This window comes from Callorhinus ursinus, unplaced genomic scaffold, assembly GCF_003265705.2.
Source record: "Callorhinus ursinus isolate GAN/ISIS: 27379988/994484 unplaced genomic scaffold, GSC_fseal_2.0 scaffold4, whole genome shotgun sequence".
Classification (NCBI taxonomy): Eukaryota; Metazoa; Chordata; class Mammalia; order Carnivora; family Otariidae; genus Callorhinus; species Callorhinus ursinus.
Window position 1 is genome coordinate 117,247,715 of NW_027397066.1, and position 20,855 is coordinate 117,268,569.

Sequence of the window (20,855 nt, forward strand, 5' to 3'; positions counted from 1 at the left end):
TCCTGATTGGATGCCAACGTCCTTTTGTTAGGGCAAAAGGTGGATCCTCGGGCTTTGACAAAGGACGATTGGGGCGTCGTACTGCTAATGCGCAGGCGTATCTTCTTGAGTGGGGATTGGTGGGCGATGGGGCGGGACGGGGCGGGACTCCCGACACGGCGCACGCTCTGTGGGCGCAGAGGGCGGAGCTGCCGGTACCAGTTGGTCCAAGCGTTGGGGCCTGAGGCGTCTTCGCGATCCCTCCCACTCCCAGCGCCTTCAACGGCAGGTGAGGGCAGTCGTGGGCAGCGGAGGGCCTGGCCCCGGGCGACTGGAGTCGCGCCCTCGGTACAGCCGAGAAGCTGGAGGGCGGGCAGGGCGGGCAGGGCGGGGAGGGCTGGACGCGGCCCGGGGCACCAGGTGTCCGGGAAGAGCGGCCTCGGGCCTGGGCCTTTGGTGGGCGCCTCAGGCCTGACTCCCTGCAGAACCCCCTGCGCAACCTCCTCATCTTCTCATTATTGGGCCCAGTGGTTCCTTTGGGGGAGGGGCTGCTCGCGTCCCTGAGGCGGATCTCCCGCTGCCTTCTCCCGCCTCTTAGTCGAAGGCCGCTGTCCAGCCTCCCGCCCTGATTGGGACTGCAGAGGGGCGTTTGGGCGGGATGGACCTGGCACGCCTGCACTTGTCCGTGGTTGCTCTACCGAGAGCCCGGGAGGTAGGAGGAGAGAACGCCAAGGCGGGGAGGGTGGCGAGCGAGGGTAAAATAAGGGCTGGCGACGCTTTCCTGGCACCGAGAGGAGCTCCCGGGTTAGTTTCTACTTGGGCTTCCCTCAGGGATCCTGCCGAGCAAGTTTTGGGGAGTTAGGATCGAAAAGGAGAAAGAAGATGCCTTTCGAAAGGCAGGACTTTTGTTATACAATATATCGATTCCGCTACTATGACGTAACAATGTTAAGGACCTGCTATCCTATGTCCCCAGCACTGTATGTCTGTACCTGAGGATCCAAAGCTATGCCTATATATTCTGTGCCTGTACTCATTGATTAAATTCACTATAACTAGCCATTCTCTGGGGATCTAGCTTCCGTTCCAATCCTCATTTGGCCAATCCCTTAATCTTATGGAATCTTGAAACTGGATTTGTTTGACCAGAACAATTCAGAACTTGAACAGGCCTGAACAGACAAACCATGTTGAAAGTTGATGCAGCTTGAATGGAATGAAATTTATCTTCAGTTGCTTCGTAAAATATCAAAGGAATGTAACATCAAAGATTGCAAAATATTTGGCAGACATAGATTAGGGCTGTATTTCCATTACACAATGGAAAAAACAAGGACTTTATAGTGAGACCTGCTTTTAACATCTTGGTACAAATGTTGGCTGTGAATTCTAAGGCAGATACATAGCCTTTCTGAGGTATAGTACCCACAAATATAAATCACAATGCCTTTCTGTTGATTTGATGAACTAATAATATATGTAAAGCATTTAGTATATTAATGAACAGTGACATCATTTTAGTAGTCTTGTTCACTAGTAAGCGGATGACATGAAAATCAGTTTTAGATGCTGCAAAGTTGGGTGGTTGAGGTTGGATGGGTATCACGAAAAACTCTCAAAATCTTAGGTCTCAGAGCATACCTGTGGTAGTGTGATGGAGAAAACTAGCCTAGTAGTGATTTTGGGTAAGCTGTTACTATCTTTGGCCTCGGTTTGTTTATTTGTAAAATGAGGCAGCTAGACCAGATGATTTTACCAAAATTTCTTTTTGTGGACTGAATTAGAGCCAAAAGGTAGAGGAGATAATAGCTAACATTATTGAATACCTTCTATGTATGAGGTACCATTGCAAGTTATATATATCACCTCATTCTTACAACGAAAATATGAGGTACGTACTGAAAAACAAACTGAGGGTTCTAGAGGGGAGGGGGGTGGGGGGATGGGTTAGTCTGGTGATGGGTATTAAAGAGGGCACTTCTGGGTGGAGCACTGGGTGTTATACGCAAACAATGAATCATGGAACACGACATCAAAAACTAATGATGTAATGTATGGTGAGTAACATAACAATAAAAAATTAAAAGAAAAAAGAACAGAGGGAACTGATGGATTAGAAAACAATTTGTAAATAAACTTTTATTTTACATAAAAAAATTATGAGGTACATACTCTTATCCTCATTTTACAGATGAGGAAACTGAGGCTGATATTAACCTTGCTCAAGTTTCCAGAGCTTATAAATAGCAGAACTAGGATTTAAATCCAAGTAATATAAATTTATGTCCTTTATCACTGGGCTAAACTGCTTCTTAACAGTGGTACTATTCAGGGTACTATAAGAGTAGGTAGAGGTCTCCTTTGGTAAAACAGTAATCTTTGATCACAGGTATGTGGGCATGGAAAAATGGGTCTGTCGTAATGATTGTCACACTTTCTGACTCTTGTTCTCTCCATACTTTTTGCTTCCTGGACTTAAATTATCAAAATAATTCCGGATTCTCTTCTACCAACCAAGGCTAGATGAAAATGGGCCCAGAACGTACTGTAATTTTTGATAAAAGCTTTTCAGATCCAACCCAGGCTTAGGTCAGAGTTGACAGATCTGGGAGAACCATATCCATTTCGGAATGAAGGCAGCTTTAGGATAAACAGATCAGCCTTAGAACCGCACACTCCTTTCAATGTCCTCATGCTTGAGATACTTTGGTCTGGATTTTCTTTTCACATCAGCTTTGCATTTTTGTACAGGAACAGAAGGAACTGAAAATGAACTCTTTTTTTCTCTTTCCTTTTCTTTCTTTTTTTTTTTTTTTTAATTTTTTATTAAGTAGGCTCCACGCCCAGTGTGGAGCCCATTGCGGGGCTTGAAATCAGGACCCTGAGATGAAGAGTAGGATGCTTAACCAACTGAGCCACCCAGGCACCCCAAAAATGAACTCTTAAAAGCACATTTCACATGAAATTGGATTGATGTGATAGCAACTATAGACTGAGAAAAAGACTGAGTTTTATAGTTGAAAAACTCAGTCTGGTATTAAGTGCATATTATGACATAGTACCTGTGCTAATGTAGACATTGTGAGGTTTGAGGATTGATCCTATTTTGAAAGAAAATCTGTGGCTAAAATACTTTGATCTAAAGAGCTCAATGAGGGGCGCCTGGGTGGCTCAGCCGTTAAGTGTCTGCCTTTGGCTCAGGTCATGATCCCAGGGTCCTGGGATCGAGCCCCTCATCGGGCTCCCTGCTCAGCGGGAAGCCTGCTTCTCCCTCTCCCACTCCCCCTGCTTGTGTTCCCTGTCTCGCTGTGTCTCTCTCTGTCAAATAAATAAAATCTTTTAAAAAAAATAAACTCAACCTTCTGATTTATGTATATATAATAAGTCAGCTTATTACTCTAAATTTACTGGAAGACCTTGAATATATACAAGAATAGCATTTTGAGGCTAGCCTGTTTAATCACATCAGAATACGAGAAAATTGCTATTTGTCTTTCTTATTGTGCAGAGGTAGCTGGCAATGCTCTTGTCTGCCTCATTGAAGAGTCATGAATACCCTTTTGCACAGGGCTGCCACACAGAGTTAGCAGATTTTGCACTGTATAATCCTCGAGGTGCCATCTTACACAGACTATGATGTGAATAGTGTTCTCTTGGGTTGTGTTGTATATTGCATAGCACTGTCCTTGTGCGCACTGGGTGGGCTTTTGTGCTCTTGCCTCCGCCTCAGTCTTCAGTGTGTGTTTCTAAGCTTCATTTTCCCTCTCATAAGCCTCCTCCACCCCATTTTTCTGCCTTTTTTTCTTTCATTTTTTCAGATGAAGTCAAACTGTTGATAAACCATACAAAGATTTTCTATTGTTTGGGTTCCTTGTGGCCAGAATTTCAGAAACTGGCTTCATTATTACATTGATCAATTTGGAACACTTTACTTTTGTAGAAGACTTTTTGGTTTAATTTCAGTGTTAGACTGAAACATAGGCAAAAGAAGGATTCCACATCCCTATACTAAACCTGATTTCAAAGTCAGTTGCATTGATTGCATGATTACATGTTGCTTTGCTTGTGTATTTTATAACTCTTCTCAGCTGTCATGAAAATTTTGTTTTGTATTCTTAAAAACGCTAAATATTAGGATTTTGAAGTGCTTTTGTATATTATTTAGCAGGAGAAATAGCCAAGCTGCAGGCTACTGTTGCTGAGTACTCCCTGGATCACTTTTGCTTTTGGCTGTTGCCTATGTCGTCCATCCCAGACCTGTGTTAGCCAAGTCAGTAGCTGAAATGGTAGGAAAAGTGCTCTTCGCTATGTCAAGTGCCAAATAAAGTTTTCACTGCCAGCACTCCTCCTCTTCACTTATAAAGCAATATGTTGTTGACTGAATGGAGAGGGATAATTTTTGAAGTTGAATAATATAAAGAATTTTTGAAGAGATTTTTAGTAATCAGTCTACTTGGATTCATGTAGATGTACTAAAATGTATTACATATTAATACACATTATGTTTATATATTACATATAGTATATAATATATATGCAACTATATATATTACATCTTTTTCACATGGCTTTAATTCTCAGGTTCTTTGTACTTCAGAAAAAGTTTATATGCATATTACATATGTACATAATATGTTACATATGTATAATGCAGATGTAATATGTATATAATATATACATATTATATCCCATATATATGTGTGAACTTTCTCTGAAGTACAAAGAACCTGAGAATTAAAGCCATGTGCAAACAATTTGAGGGAAAGTAGCTCTAATGCTAGATAAGTAGAAAGATGCTAGAAGACTCAGAGTAGATAATTATTAAGCATTAGGTCAGTTTTGTACTATTTGTAGCTAGCTAATTCTTTAATAATGCTATATAAAGGATGTTTAATGTCTTTTCTTCTTAGACCAACAAGTGATCTCTTATTTCAGAGGTGGTTTATGCATACACTGAGCATTTTATTTCCACGTTCATGCTAGTGTCTGAAGTGTCACACAATTTTATTAACTAAAACTGTGAGGGAATATTCAATACACTGAAAACTCTTAGGATTCTAGTTCTAGAATGTAGACATCCTTGTTCAGTAGGTCGGGGTTCTACTATTTAGCATATAGAGGCATAAGAATGCTTTGGTATAGAAGGTGCTCTATAAATAATTTGTTGAAAGAGTAACAATATTGACAGGTCTAAATTGCTTCAGTGAGTAGATTAGATTGCTTACCAGATCTCTTTCCAGTAATAATCTGGCTTATTTAAAAATCTTGAGCACACTGAATATGAAATGAATGTTAGCTATAGAGCAGAACATGTTTCACAGGAATTTTATGTTTTAATACTTTGGAAACTTTTAGAGAGAACACACCTGTGGGTGGAGGGTTGGGCAGATGGAGAAGACAGAGAGAGAATCTTAAGCAGACTTTGTACTAAGTGTGAAGCCTATCACGGGGCTCAATCTCATGACCCTGAGATCATGACCTGAACCGAAATCAAGAGTTAGATGCTTAAGCAACTGAGCCACCCAAGTGCCCCAATATTTTGGAATCTTTTACAGAAACAATAAAATGTTGATATTTATTTCCATATACACATCCTAATTAATCTGTTTTAACCATAACCAGGAGGTAACAAGTTGATATATTTCATTTTTCCCATATTAGTGTTTCAGATAGCTAGTATTTTTCTCTTGAACTTTATCAATTAAAAGTATTAAACAGCACATGTAAAGTAATACTTTTTTTTATTTTTACTTTTTAAGGATTTTATTTATTTATTTGACAGAGAGAGACACAGAGAGAGAGAGAGAACACAAGCAGGGGGAGTGGGAGAGGGAGAAGCAGGCTTCCCGCTGAGTGGGGAGCCTGATATGGGTCTCGGCCTGAGCCGAAGGCAGATGCTTAATGACTGCTCCTGTAAAGTAATACTTTAATAATGGAAAATATTTTTAAAGAGATTTGTCTTTATCCCCATCATCCTTAACATAAGAGCTTTTTTCATTTTGCCGTTCTCTTTATTTGTATTTATGTGTATTTTACATAATTTACATCAGTGGATACAGAATTTTGTAAACATTCTTCCATGTTATAGTCATCATAATTATTTTTAGTAGCCTCTAGATTAGAAACTGCAGTTATTAACCAGACTCTGAATGGACAGTTTCTGTTGTTTCCAATTTCATGGGTTGTAAATAAGGTTGAAGTGAAGATTTTATGTATATAATTTTTTTCCTTCTTTGTAATTTTCCTTAGGCTAAATTTCCAAGAGCAAAACTGCTTATTAAAAAATATTTAAATGTTTTTGTGAATATAAGTTATTACCACACTGCTTTCCAAGAAGATAACATATTTAAAATTTCTAATATTTTGTATTTGTTCCTCCATAACTTTGATCATTATCTCCTTTAAAAAACTTAATAAATGTACAGTGGTATTTTATTGCTATATGTTTGTTTCTAACTTTCTCTTATTGCAGACCATTCATCAAGGACTTTGTACCCAAGACCCAAAAGCTTGTTACCCGAGATGATGAATGCTGACATGGATGGTATGTGCTTTATTTTCCTTTTTGTGCGTTCCTGGTTTTGTGGATGCTTTTGGCTTAATTAAGCAATGGAAAGAACAGTGAAGCAATATTTAGAGGCTTGGATTTGGCTAATTTACTTACTTGTATCCTCTCTAGATCTAGAAAGGATTGATAATGGCAAAACAATTTATCTTCACCTCAGTGTCCTTATCTGCCATGTGGGCATCTAACTTTTTCCTTTACAGGGCTCTTGTTTAAGTCAAGTAAGATAATGAATATCAAAAATTTTGCATATCTTTAAGTGCTACACTACACAGATGGTACCTAATGTTAATTAATAGTAAATCTGAACCTTTGTATTACAGCAGTGGATGCTGAAAATCAGGTGGAACTGGAGGAAAAAACACGACTTATTAATCAAGTGTTGGAACTTCAACACACACTTGAAGGTTAGCTTGCATTTTGTAGTTTTCTTGAATAATATCTAATTAGTTGAAATTGTAAGCATTTGTTTTGCTAAATTTTGTTAGCATGTCCCCAGTTTTTAAAAGTATAAACTTCAAAGTCCATTTCAATAGTTTCTTTTCCTGCCTGCCTGCAGCTTTGGCTGGTGATTTTAAAGAACAGATGTGCTTCGATAAGAAAGTCAAATAGTGTTCCTATGCATCCCTCTGGGGTTAATGTAATGCTGTTTATGATATGAGAGCCCCTTAAGCCCCTGCATTGTGTTATTACTAAGTCCACTTTAATAAAGCTTATACTGAAGTTTTTACTTTAAAAATGTTTTAGCTTCAGAGATTAAAAGTGGGTCGATCTGAGTGTTTTCATTTTCTGAGTGTCTTGCATAAAATTAATACTACCACTGAAACATCTTGGTTTTTAATGAAATTAAGAGGCTGTGGGTGTTTTGTTTTGTTTGAACAGCAGGGTGAGCAGATCACGTCATCTCACTGGCTTCCCGTTTCACAGATAATAAAAGCCAGGTTACTCTGGAGATCTCTTACCTCCTTTTACCTTTCAGAGTCAGTCATGTCCCACTCTCCACCTCATTCATTCTGCCTCACACACTGACCTCCGTGCTGTTCTTTCAGCACACTTCTACTGACCGTCTTAGTGGTTGCTGTTCTCTGCTTCAATCTCTTTCCCTTAGGTGTTCGCATTCTAGATGGCTCATTCCCTCATTTCTTTTAGGTCTCTGGTCAAATGCCCTTTATCAAAATATCACTGACTATACGAATATAAAAAGACAACTTCCCTTTTGCTTCCTGCGACTCTTACCCTTCTTTTTTCTCCTGAGCGCTACTTGGTTGGAGCCCCCCAAATGCACATGTGCCCACATGCACATTAGAATGTAAGCTCTGTGAGGGCCAGGGCTTTTGTTACAGTTGCCTCTAGAACAGTGCCTGGCTCTTAAAGGGCACCCAATACTTAGTTGTTAATGAATGGAGATAATGTTTTATTTGATCGTTAAGAACTATGTCTTTTGAATTTCTTGCAAATGTAAAAATACAAAATGCTCAATTGCTTGGAAACTGACTTTCCATATCCAGTGTATAAATTGAGTTGTATTTGCCTGCCACATTTTCTTAAGCATTTCTAACAAAGATGTTACCGTTTTTGTGTTGATAAAACATGAATCAAAATTCACATTTTAAGAACCAAGTCCATATCTTATGGAAATAACCATTTTAAGAAATAACTACTCAACATAGATGCTATTTACCAACATTTAGTCTAATGTGAAATCTCTTTTTAAGAATTTTGGCTATTAACTTGCACTCAGTTTACTTTGTTTACCTTAATTTCTAAAGTTACCTGAATTTAAAAGCAGAAAATTTAAAGATTGTGTTATCTCTTTTAAGAATGAATTTTAAGTCTTTTATAGTATGGAGTCATTGCCATCATTTTATTGATACTGGACTTTTTTATTCTTAAATACAGACCTCTCCGCAAGAGTAGATGCAGTTAAGGAAGAAAATCTGAAGCTAAAATCAGAAAACCAAGTTCTTGGACAATATATAGAAAACCTCATGTCAGCTTCTAGTGTTTTTCAAACAACTGACACAAAAAGCAAAAGAAAGTAAGGGATTAACATCCCTTCTGTTTTATGGAATTGCTGCTGATCTTTTTTTCTTTAAAACCTGGATAGATTTAAAAAGTTATAGTACTTTTGTTTGTGGCTTAATTGAATATTTATGAAGATAATGTCAGATCTAGGCAAAATTAAGAGCATAACGGAAGACTTCATGAGTTTGTGTATATGTTAGTCTATGAAAATGTGCAAATGTAGAGACTTTATAATTAGAAATGCATATATTTATGAAACTTGAAAATAATGTTTTATCAAATTTGCTTTGATTTATAGGTTTAGCACTGTCTTTTATTATAGGCATAGTAAGAGATAACAGGAAAATAACCACCGTGTTGTGAAAAGTGACCAAAATCATGTACTGAACGCACAGCTTTATGTACCCTGTCCACCATGTTGTGCCTCTTCTCCATTTGCTTCCTTTCCATTTCCCTTCCCCTAAGGAAAAAATTGGTTTTACATTTGTAAAAGTAATTTTAATAGTTAATCATCTGTGAGAGTAACCTGAGCTTGAATTGTTGAAACTTACTAAAATAAGATACTTTCTCAGTTAGGGCTTCTCATAGTTAATAATAAGATAGGATTGTTGGTTTCTCTTTAATCAGTTGAAAACAGAGGCTATAAATATGAAGACTTTTCTTTGCAACTGAATTGTCAAATTGGGAAGGCTTGGTTGTTATAACCTTCCTTTTGCACAAAATGTGGAGAAAGATTAGTATCTGGAAAGATGAGCTCTGTTTATACATTTGGAATAGAAAATTTTGAGAAAAACATTAATAGGATGGGAAAGGTACTTGGCAAACAGTAGTAACCAACTCCAAAATGTTTTTACTCCAGATTTGTATGATCTCTGACACAGACTAGATATATATGTGTGTGTGTATATATGTATATATATACATATATATATCTGAGAAAGTAGATTAAATGTGACTAACCTTATGTCAACCACATCTGGAAGAGAACAGTTACAAAAAGTTTAGTCTTAACTTTTATTTGTAGTACCCAGCAGATCAACTTTTGCAAAATCCCTTTAGGGTGTATTAGTATCAGAATCATGAATAATAAAATGAGAGAGTTTTACATGTATACTAGATGTTATTTACTCAGTATTTTAATCTCACCACTTCTCCCAGAATTTTCTGTAAACCTAACTACTTGGTTTGCAGAGTTTTAGTCACTCTTTTACGGTTTCTAAAAATTTAGTTTGTAGATTCCATCTGGTAAGAAAATTAGTATCAGAAGTAATGTTAAAATGTTAAATAGGAAAAGAGATCCACTGATACAGTTTTGGTTGTTAGATTTGGGCTTTTAATCCTGGAATAATCTTATGTTTGTACTGGTGTACGATTCAATGAATGACTTTAGCTGTATGAATATAATAGTTATACTGCAAATATTTTGCATCCCTTTTGTGACCTAATTTACAAACATTTAAAATTGTGTTGCAATTTTGCTTTGCTGTTTAATAAAAAGCTGTTTCAGAAATTGTGTGTGTGTTAATATAGTAACTTGGTGTATATAATGGTGTAGTGGTATATCCAGGGTTGTTCAAAGCCACAGGGTTAAGTAGCATATCTTATTTAAGTACTAGTTACTGTATGTGTAGGGGAATATTTTTATTAAAACAAATGTTACAGGATATTATACGTTAACTTTTTGAAATAAAACAAAGAATTCGGAGACAGATCCAGGATTGCCAGGGGAAAGGTGGTTATAATTTTTAGGTTAGGCTAAGCTCCTGTAACAAGAGATACGCTAATAAAATAATATAGAAGTTTCTCTCCCAACTAATGGTCTTGAGGTTAAACACTGCAAGCTAGCAGGCTTTGTTCCACATAATGATTCAGGGACTTGAGTTGAGGATAGCTCTGCCATTTTTGACCATGGCTTCTAAATCACTCTAACTAATCACTATTCTAATTTACAGAGAAACTACATGGGACACATATGCAAAGTTTTAAGGGTTAGGCCTGCCTGGAAATGGCACATGTTTTCTTACATTCCAATGGTGAAGAGACTTAGTTACATCTAGATTGCAGGAGCTGAGAAATGTAGTCTTTGGCTAGAAGCCATATTCCAGCTATCACTTTATTACCATAAAAGCACATGGAGGATTTTGGTAGCAACTAGCAGCCACAGCATTCTTCTCTTGCTACTAAATCTCTGTGCACAACCTTCTTCCCATACTCCACCCTTCCTCACCAGTTACTGATTCAACTCAAAATCCAGGATCTTCATCAAGGTCCATCAGTTGTAGATGTGGCTTCTAATAGTCTGACGTCTAAACTGATGGGCAAATTATTTCCTCTCACCCTTAAGTCTGCCTATTTATGATGGTGTGGTGAGGACAGGAAACCCAAATAAAACCTCTCAACTTGGAAAATGGAATAAAGGGAAACATGTATTGATTTAAAGCCACTGTGGGGATATTCCTGGGAAACCCTGAGAAGAGTGTGTCCCTGATGATAAAGAAGTTCCTTGGGACACCTGGGTGGCTCAGTTGGTTAAGCATCTGCCTTCTGCTCAGGTTGTGATCTTAGGGTCCTGGGATCAAGTCCCGCAACGGGCTCCTTGCTCAGCGGGGAGCCTGCTTCTCCCTCTCCCCCTGCCTGCCGCCCCCCCTGCTTGTGCTGTTTCTGACCAAAAAAAGCTCCTTGATCAGACCCTGATTCTGCTGTCTGGCAAGAGACTCCCTTGTTCATCATTACTCTCAATGGCTTCCACTCTGGAATATTACTCTTATCCACTTCTCTCCGTGGCTCTGTCTGAAGTAGATGCTGGGAATTTGCCCTTTATGGGAGTTGTGAAAATAGTAGTGCACTTATTGCTGGCATGAACTTGGTGCCCATTGTTTTAAGGCCAAGCTTACATTTCTTTGGAAGTAAAATCCCCTCAAAAATTCTGTGTTTCTAGTTCCACCTGTTAGGAATCACAATCAAGCACTTTTCTAGACCAAATTCTCAAAGTATGCTTTCATCATCACAGGACCCTGCCTCTTTAGTGGAGGCTACCTTGAGACCAGCTGAAAATAAGACTGCACTGAGAATGCTAACACCCAGATTATCAGTGCAGGGATGGATCCCTTTATTTGGCTTACCATGTGACAGATAGGTCTTGCTGGGCTTCCCCCTCAGCCTCCCACACCTCAAAAAGAAAACAGTATTAGGCCTTTTTTGGTATAGAAGGGTACAGAAGCCCTTGGCTTTCTAATCCTTTGAGGTTCCTAATATCTGATGTTTCTCTATTCCATCTCCACTTGGGAGACTGGTCAGTTCTTTCTTGTGATGTAAAAACATCAAGGACCAGGCAATTCATTTCACATTCTGACTTTTCCAACTGCTACCCATGGAGCGATCAGCTCAGTAGGCGACAAAATGTTACTTGAAATACAAGTCCCAGGTGTTTGTCATGTGAATGAGGTAAGCCAATGCTAAACATTGTTTTCCTTATGACAGTATCTCACTTCAGGCCATTAATTTCTGTATTAGAAATATAGATGGTAAACAGTGTGCACAGGGACTGTGTCTAGCTTCTGACATAGACTCTCTCCATGACCAAACTTTAACCAGGCTCTTCTGAGCCTTCTTTTCGACTGGACCTCATCATAGGCCCTTCTCTGGCCTGACTATGCCAGTTTTTGAAAGAATCCTGCTAAGTCAATTTAGAGGGAATTCCCTCACCCTCAGCATCTGATCACCCTGGTTTTCCAGGGTTAAATCAGTTTAGCAAGCATTCTGCTACCTTTGATGTCTCCTTAGTAATTTTCCCTCTCCCCTGATTTTGCTCACTGACTTTAAATCCCAGCTGTCTTTGCTGTATTTGGAGTTGAGCGAAGTATCTCTCCTCTACTGTGACAGTCTTTGGCACCTATTGTAGTAGCTAGAATAAAGTCTTCCTCACTGTTTTAACAAGTGTCGGAATAATTTTTTCTTTAATACTTCTAGTCTAAATGCTGTGGAATGATTGGCAGGAAAATCAGCACACCTCTTTCCTCAACCACCTCTCCCCCGGTAGGATTTCCCTCAATACTGATAATAGCATTCCATTCCGAATTTGTCCTCTTTATATTCCCTTTGGACTTTATTTATAGCCAATTAACTATATATAGATCACAATCCCTTATCTGGAATTCTGGGGACCAGATGTTTCAGAATTTGGAATTTTTCAGATTACATAAAGAATTATGAATATGGTTTGGGACAGCACCTGTAATCAAATACATTAAAGATTTTTGTAACAAATATATGAATTTAATACTAAGTATGATAAAGGCCTGTCGGGGAGGTCAGGTTTGGCTGCTAAATGAATTTTTGTGTCAAACATGAAAACACGCTAGCTTTTCACAGATTTTTTGTTTTTTGCAACAAAAATTTTTGCAGAAAAGTTACCAAAATCATCTAAGCATAGAAGCCCCACTAGTTTATAATGTCACATTTCTATTCCTGTCCATTACTCTTCCCCTTTGATCGTGTCCTTCTTCCAAAAGCAAAATGAGAGATGAATTATAGAATCCAAAATTAACTTTGTGGTCCAAAGCAAAGCAAAACTATCTTATTCTGAAGAAAGTAAAACCTTTCTTCACTTTCCCTGGTCAGTTTTTCCCTCTGGAGGTAACACCCTCTAGTGGTTTTCATGCAGGTATTTCTTCATTCCTGAAACAATCAAAATTACCAGCGAAGACCAAGAGATAACTTTAGTTAAGACTGCTTGCAAATCATGAAGGAACAGAAAATGTGTTTACATTCAAGTTTGTTTAAGAACTGGTAGAGAGAATGACTTAGCCTCTTAGCTACTCTGGCCCAAAAACAAAACTGCAGTTGATTTCTCTTAAATCATAGAGACTTCATGGCATTTAAACACAAATTTACCATAACAAGAACTTTAGGTTGGCCTTAGGATCGAATTTACCTTATAATGGAGCTGGGTGGGGAGGAGGGATGACAGAAGCGAAAGTATTACATTAAATCACTTGTATAATGTATTCATTGTGTTTTAGATTTTATATATTATTTATAGATGGCTTGCCAAATGTTTAAGTTATCAAAACTTGAGAATATTCCCAAATTTTACAAAGAACATAAAAGTGTATTCGTTGAACAAAAACCAACTATGTGGTAAGATACTATGCTAGGTGTTAAAAGATCCAATCATCCTATTGCCTACCTTCCCTAAAACTATCATTGCTCCTCCATGCATTTGCATTTCTAGAGACAAACTCCAAATGCATTCTCAAATACATTTTCTCTCTCATCAGCCTACGTCATCTGACATGTCAGATTAAGGATTTTCTTTTTGAAACTCCTCACAGCTGTCGTACTATGAGAATGCATGGGAGCTAAAATTTGGGATGAGATTATTCAAATTTATGTAGAAATGCTATTAGTCATTTACATAAGAGACTGAAGTAGTTATCTGATATGAGCCATGTGATAGTTCATCCCTAGATCCTGCTAAAGTCAAAACATAGTCACAAGACTATACAAAACCATTTCTGGATTACTGTTCTAAATTTCTAAGATACATTAAATTCACTGCTAGTGGTTAATTGTAACATATAGGCAGTTCCATCCTGTGTCTCTTGCAAATGTGGCCTGACACTTCAAAAAGGCTACTGATCCTAGTAATATGTGTCTTCCTAGAGAAGCGATGAATGGAGGCGAGGCTATCTTAAAAAGATACTGAAGAAAAAGGAAACTCATTACCCTGGTCAAGTTGAAAAGCCTCTAAAAAGGCCAACTAAAATAAAGAAAAGCAAAATACACTTCTTTTTCTCCTTTATTAGAGAAAAAGATCAAATTTAAGTCATTTTAAACAAAGAATAGGGTGGTAAAAGGAAAACTCCATCTTGTTATCAAGGAAGACTCTATGCTTTATCGACTGCATGGATCTAGCACACATATTTATGTAAAAGTTTAAGTTTTGGTTAAACCTATCAGCCTTAATACATCCACAGCGGGTATCCCCACAGGAAGGTGCAGGGAGCTGGCAAAACGGGTTGCCCAGATTCTACCACTGCAAGCTCATGGAGTTTAACCAAACATTCACTTTAAAATGAATCTGCAACCAAGAAAGTAGGAAAAGCTTTAATAAATCTTTAGGAAAAAATGTTCACATACAAGACACTTTTCAGGCAAGAAGGTTTCCATAAAATTAAGGATTTCTCTCCTGAAGTAGTTTACTTTCAGAAACATTCTCCTCTAGAATCACTCAATATGTCTAGTTCATTGGGAATGTTCCAAATACAAAGCAAGAAAGGGTGTCCTTGCAAGATGTGGCAAGTTTGGTTAGTATTAAATAAACACAAAATATGGTTAACTATTAAGATTTTCCACCACCAGTTTATGAAAGTCAGTACATGGCAATGAGAATAAAGCACTTATTTTCAATTCACTCTCTGAGATAAGGAGTGAATAGTATTACTGGCTGTTTGTTTTAACTTCAGTAAAAAGAGAAGCAAGAGTTTCATTTTCCTTATACATGCGCTCTGTGTGACTGGGGAGCGGGCCATGTGGGAACTGAGTCGGAGCTTGCCCAGGGTTGGGGTGTATATGTACATGAAGAAATCCAAAATATTACCCAACTAGTGTAAAGTTCCCCGATAGTTAGTATTAAAGTAGTTCCATGGTCTCAAAGATTCAGATCCCCTTCCGAAGGGCCTAACCTGTTACCCAAACATAAAAAATCCTTAACATATTTTAAATGGAATGACACAGCTCCACTCTAATGTAGTTCTGTGATTTCTGGTAACTACTTTAAAAAGAGGAGCAATATCTACTATCCACTTTAGAGGCAGCTTTGAAGCTAGATAACAGCCTTAAAATAGATTTGAATTTGTCAGGAAAAAGGCAAGATAAAAATACAAAGCATGATGATTGATATCTATTCGCTATTAGAATCTCTTAATGACCAGAAAAAAGCAAATAATTGAAAGCTCCCCCCTCAATAATTTACCTATTAAAGAGGGTGTAATTTAAAGGAGAAAAAATGTTTAAATTTTATTTTCAAGAGCAATGTATGCATAAGCAATCTTCTGAGTAGGGTAAGCCATTCTGGCATGAAACAATTATAAAGGCTTAAAAAGTATCTGTACACCATTATATTTTGATGAACCTATTATCTTTGCATTCACATGTAAAATATGCTGCACTATTAACCAGTGATTCTATGAATGACACCTAGACATTTCTGTTTTGTTGACTTGTCAACAAAGCACCTCTTTAAAGGAATCTATAATTTAAGTGAACAACAGACCCTAACTGTAATTTGACACAACTAGGCAAATGGGGGCCACATACAACACTTTCAACTGTGGATAGAATCAAACAACCATAGAGAAACTTTATTGTATTTAGCTCTGTACAACAGAACACACTCTCATTTTATTATAGAACTACCGTTACAGCGTCGGACAGCCGTTGAAGAGGGAATTCTAGTAACTGATTTTCCAACAGCAGGAAAGCTGCTGCATTTATTTTGCTCTGTACAAACCAAAACTTTCTCCAACTTTTAAAACTCCGTAACTTCTAATGATAGTAATCTCTTAAATCTGATAAGTAACGTGCCACTTCTCTATTCTAAATTCAAAGACCAGGTAACTTCAAAGTTTTGTGTTTTTTTTTCCTGAAAAGAAAGACTAAAATAAATGTCCGAAAGAATAACATTGCTAGATATTAGAAACGTGCAGATTGACCCAAGTTCGGCTCTCGCGCACTGATGTTAGAACGCCAAGTATCTCGCTCAGGAATTAAAAATACTCGAATACAGTTTATTCCTTTCGTACTCTCCTCTTGCGTACCGACTTCACTGGCCCGTCTCCAGATCCTGTGCTTTCATCCGCTTCTTTCATCTAGAAGAAAGAATGATGCAAATGGTTATTTTCATACAATGGGTAAATACTAAATTTCTTATCCTCAAAAATACGTGTTCTAACAAATGCTACCTTATATGTGTTCTTTAATTCATGAAGCTGATCAGAAATGTGGACATAAGTTAACATGTTTTGATTTGTTCACCGTTTGGCATGATAACATTTTTGGAATAACTCTGCTTATCCAAAGTCCTCTGACAAGGAATACTGCTAACAACTCAATTCATGATTTTATCATTTGGAATTTAATCTCAATGTCATAGCTAATTAAAGGCTATATGATCTTTTCATTGTGGGATATTAAGCACTAACTTCATCACGATAGTTCTATAAGTAATGAACTGCTGAGCTAGATTCGCAGAAACTTTTTCAGAACTTATGACACACAGTACCTTGAGAAAATTAGGAGAGGGGAAGGGAAACATCAAATTTATAGTTTGGGTTTTTTCTTTCCTTATCCAATAAGCACTCATATGTAAATTAAAATTGTGTAACAAAATAAAATAATGAAGGTATTATATGGTATTATACAAAATAGTTATAATTATTTTTCAAGGTCATACTATATAAACGTTGGCTTATTTTAGCCCCCTGACATATAAGAAGACTGAAAGACAAAGACAGAATTAAAAATATTTTCAAAGGTACATAAAATGTTTTGTGAAGCAAAATATAACCAGACACATATTCAACTGAATGATTGTAAGTATTGCTATTAAGAGTGACAGGTGAGACAATGACTGTTTAAAACTCTGTCCTGGAAGAAATTATCTTCACCCAGCTTCCTCTAATGTGGATATTCACACTAATGTCCCCCCAAAAAATGTTCCCCCCCCTTTAAGAACTCACAAGGCAATTAAGACCAGTAACTAAGTATATGTACTGAATAGGCTTTAGAAAACAATAACAATAAAACAAACTTATGTGAGAGATTTCTTCAGAGAGACAAAACAGCAAGGTTACATCATCATCATCTGCAAGAGGCCAGGCAAAACTGTGATTTTCCCCTGCCTAGCACTGCCTAGAGGGTGCTGAGTAGGGTGACTGGGGTAAGGTCACGTAGCTCCTAAGGGCTAGCAGATAAAGAAAACATGCTGGGTAAAAAGAGAAAGCTCTGGTTCTGAATCATATCCTGGATGGCATCTGATTCCAGAATAACAGACTAAAAAGAGGCACCGTAGAAAGTTCTGTTATATATCAGGATACAGAAAGGGGTAGACATATCAAGTTAATGGGAAAACTAGTTTATTAAAGATTTCAGAAAAAACACCCTATCAGGCAGATACTACTCAACTACCCAATGAATGAAATATTACAAAATGTGACAATAAATTATTCAGACCATGAGAATGTTTTTATAACGGGTATAAAGAAAACTGTCTTGTAATAAACAGAATTACCTTTTAAATATTCAAATGGTCTATTTATAATAATTTTCAACAGACTAACAAAGTCATAATTTTTTACAGATGCAGCTCTCTTTTGCAAACCCCAGGCTTACTTTATACTGTTTCTCATCAGGCATTAAGATGATATAAATTATAGTATTTTCTTACCTTCTTTATGGATACATTTTAAAAACAATATGGAGGCTCTTATGAAAGCCTGGAGAAATATGGCCAATTTTTGTATAGCAGGACCTTGAAAAAATTCTCTATAAACCAGACTGCTTTGTTAAAATAATTTTTATGGATAACAATCGTACATAAAATCCAGTTTATTTTCTGTTAAAGAGTTGATTACCTCATCCTCTGATCCAGACTTATTTGATTTATTACCCTCTTCTTGTCCTTCTATGATTTCAATTTCTTCTTCGCTCTTTTCCTCAGGTTCACCTTCCTCTTCTAGAATACAGATTTTTATTACAGGCAAAGACTTGAATTAGAATTTTGCTACTGAGAAGTATTAAATACAACAAGGGAATTTATTTAAATTCCAATATTTAAAAGCAATTTCTATCATGAGAAATTTCTAAAAAATTAATTGCAAATATTTTTATTTTACAACATTTTATACATAAATCATCATATTTGAGGGAAGAGAGGTTTAAGAAATTCTTAAGCAGTCTACATGTAATATGAAAAGCAAATCTATATGTGTATATGTGTATACATATGGACACGTACATATGTAAATATACATCTGTATTTTTTTGAGAGTATAATTTTTAAGTCAACTGTTTCATCAATTATTAAGTTAAAAACAGTGCTCAAGACATAATTTAAGTTGTAAGGGGCTCAGTCTGGAGCCTGACTTGAGACACCTGGCAAATATCAACAGTGTATTGCTACCTGGATAAGTGTAAGCAAGTCTCAGTGGAGACCCACCAAAAAGCCTCAGTTCTTCAGTTCGAACATGCTGAGGAGTTTAGGATAGGGTAGAAAGGGGACATACGGTGCAGCAGTCCTTTCAGGCCATTAAATTATTCTTTTGATATGATAAACTATCTGATGAACAATAGCCTTTTACTAAAAGCCTTGGTGTGAATTTTGTGGCTGCAATGACCTACCCTAAACCTATTCCCCTCCTACAGAGGCCATGCTGCCTGTGCCTCCCATCTCAACTACATGCTTGTGGACAAAGAAAAGCCCCTGCGAACAGCTACGACACATGGGGTTCACACCTGCTCTTAAACCCCTCTCTTCCTAGAAAACAAGAACTGTAAGCAGGACAACTGCTCAGGGTACAGCATCCAGGCAGGGGCCATTACTCCCATCTGCCACGGTCACAGACTCATGGGGATTCAGATGGTAGATATTTGACAATAATCAAGTGCAACAGCTAGTGTTCACCAGATCATGTGCTCTTTTTACGAGCTTTGCCCAGGGTCCCCACTGTAACTCACTATCACTATCCTACCTCTGGCTGGCTACCTACCTACCTACCTACCTATCATTATCCTACCTTTTTCAGGAGTTTCAAGAGTTTCACCATCACTTTGCTTCTTTTCTTCTTCCAAATCTACTGGTTTCTCCAGGGCAGCTTTCTTTTCCTTCACTTCTTGCTCTAGGGCTCCCTTTGTTTGTGGTTTACATATGTCAGTTTTTTTATACTCTGAATCTTCATATTTTTTCTGTGGTAGTTTAACATAAGCTATTTTTAGTAAAAGCAAAGCTCTATTTTTTTAAAAGTTCTGGGTTTTTTTTGCAATAACTGATATCAAACACAGTGAATCAGCAATAAAAACTTATAGGAAATTTAGCTTATTGCTTTTAAGAAGCACTTGCTCAAACCTATCCACAGAGACCTGGCAAGCCAGAAAAGACTGATATGATATATTCAGGGTGCTAAATGAGAAAAATATGCACCTAAGAATACTTTATCCAGCAAGGATGTCTTTCAAAATAGAAAGAGAAATAAAAAGCTTCCAGGACAAACAGAAAGTAAAAGAATTTGTGATCACCAAACCATTCCTACAAGAAATACTGAAAGGGGTCCTCTAAGCAAAGAGAGAGCCTAAAAGTAACATAGACCAGAAAGGAACACAGACAATATACAGTAACAGTCACCTTATAGGCAATACGATGGCACTAAATTCATATCTTTCAATAGTTACCCTGAATGTAAATGGGCTAAATGCCCCAATCAAAAGACACATATCAGATTGGATAAAAAAAACAAGACCCATCGATATGCTGTCTGCAAGAGACTCATTTTAGACCCAAAGACACCTCCAGATTGAAAGTGAGGGGGTGGAAAATCAATTTTCATGCTAATGGACATCAAAAGAAAGCTGGGGTGGCAATCCTTATAACAGACAAATTAGATTTTATTTTTTTAAAGATTTTATTTATTTATTTGACAGACAGAGAGAGAACCCAAGCAGAGGGAATGGCAGAGGGAGAGGGAGAAGCAGACTCCCTGTTGAGCAGGAAGCCCGACGTGGGGCTCAATCCCAGGACCCTGGGATCACAACCTGAGCTGAAGGCAAACACTTAATCGACTGAGCCACCCAGGCACCCCGACAAATTAGATTTGAAACCGAAGACTGTAATAAGAGATGAATAAGGACACTATATCATAATTAAAGGGTCTATCCAACAAGAAGATCTAACAATTATAAATACTTATGCCCCTAACATGGGAGGCAGCCAATTATATAAGCCAATTAATAACAAAATCAAAGAAACACATAGATAATAATCCAATAATAGTAGAGGACTTAAAACATCCCACTCACTGCAGTGGACAGATCATCTAAGCAGAAAATCAATAAGGAAACAAGGACTTTGAATGACACACTGGACCAGATGGACTTCACAGATATATTCAGAGCATTCCATCCTAAAGCAATAGAAGAATACACATTCTTCTTGAGTGCACATGGAACATTCTCCAGAAGAGATCACATACTGGGTCACAAATCAGGTCTCAACCATTACCAAAAGATTGAG

General features: G+C 37.4%; 2 protein-coding genes across 5 annotated transcripts in view; one reads left to right on the plus strand and one right to left on the minus strand.

The window, feature by feature from the left end:
- The window catches only part of SCOC (short coiled-coil protein), a 103,567-nt gene extending 93,490 nt beyond the window's left edge, over positions 1-10,077 (plus strand). For 2 of the 4 annotated variants that reach the window (XM_073892282.1, XM_073892283.1), the window contains exons 3-5: positions 6,452-6,523; positions 6,868-6,951; positions 8,444-10,077. In XM_073892282.1, the coding sequence (XP_073748383.1) occupies positions 6,452-6,523; positions 6,868-6,951; positions 8,444-8,586 (299 nt within the window). In that variant the 3' untranslated portion in view covers positions 8,587-10,077. Of the gene's footprint in view, positions 1-72; positions 269-1,013; positions 1,396-6,451; positions 6,524-6,867; positions 6,952-8,443 lie in introns of those variants that run through there. The other 2 variants (XM_025874226.2, XM_073892284.1) reach the window with 2 other exon arrangements.
- A 5,830-nt stretch (positions 10,078-15,907) lies between these two features.
- Positions 15,908-20,855, minus strand: part of CLGN (calmegin) — a 53,954-nt gene continuing 49,006 nt past the window's right edge. Inside the window, exons 13-15 of the mRNA XM_025874227.2 lie at positions 19,366-19,534; positions 18,205-18,305; positions 15,908-16,440 (exon numbers count right to left, since the gene is read on the minus strand). Of these exons, the coding sequence (XP_025730012.1) occupies positions 16,360-16,440; positions 18,205-18,305; positions 19,366-19,534 (351 nt within the window). The 3' untranslated portion in view covers positions 15,908-16,359. The remainder of the gene's footprint in view (positions 16,441-18,204; positions 18,306-19,365; positions 19,535-20,855) is intronic.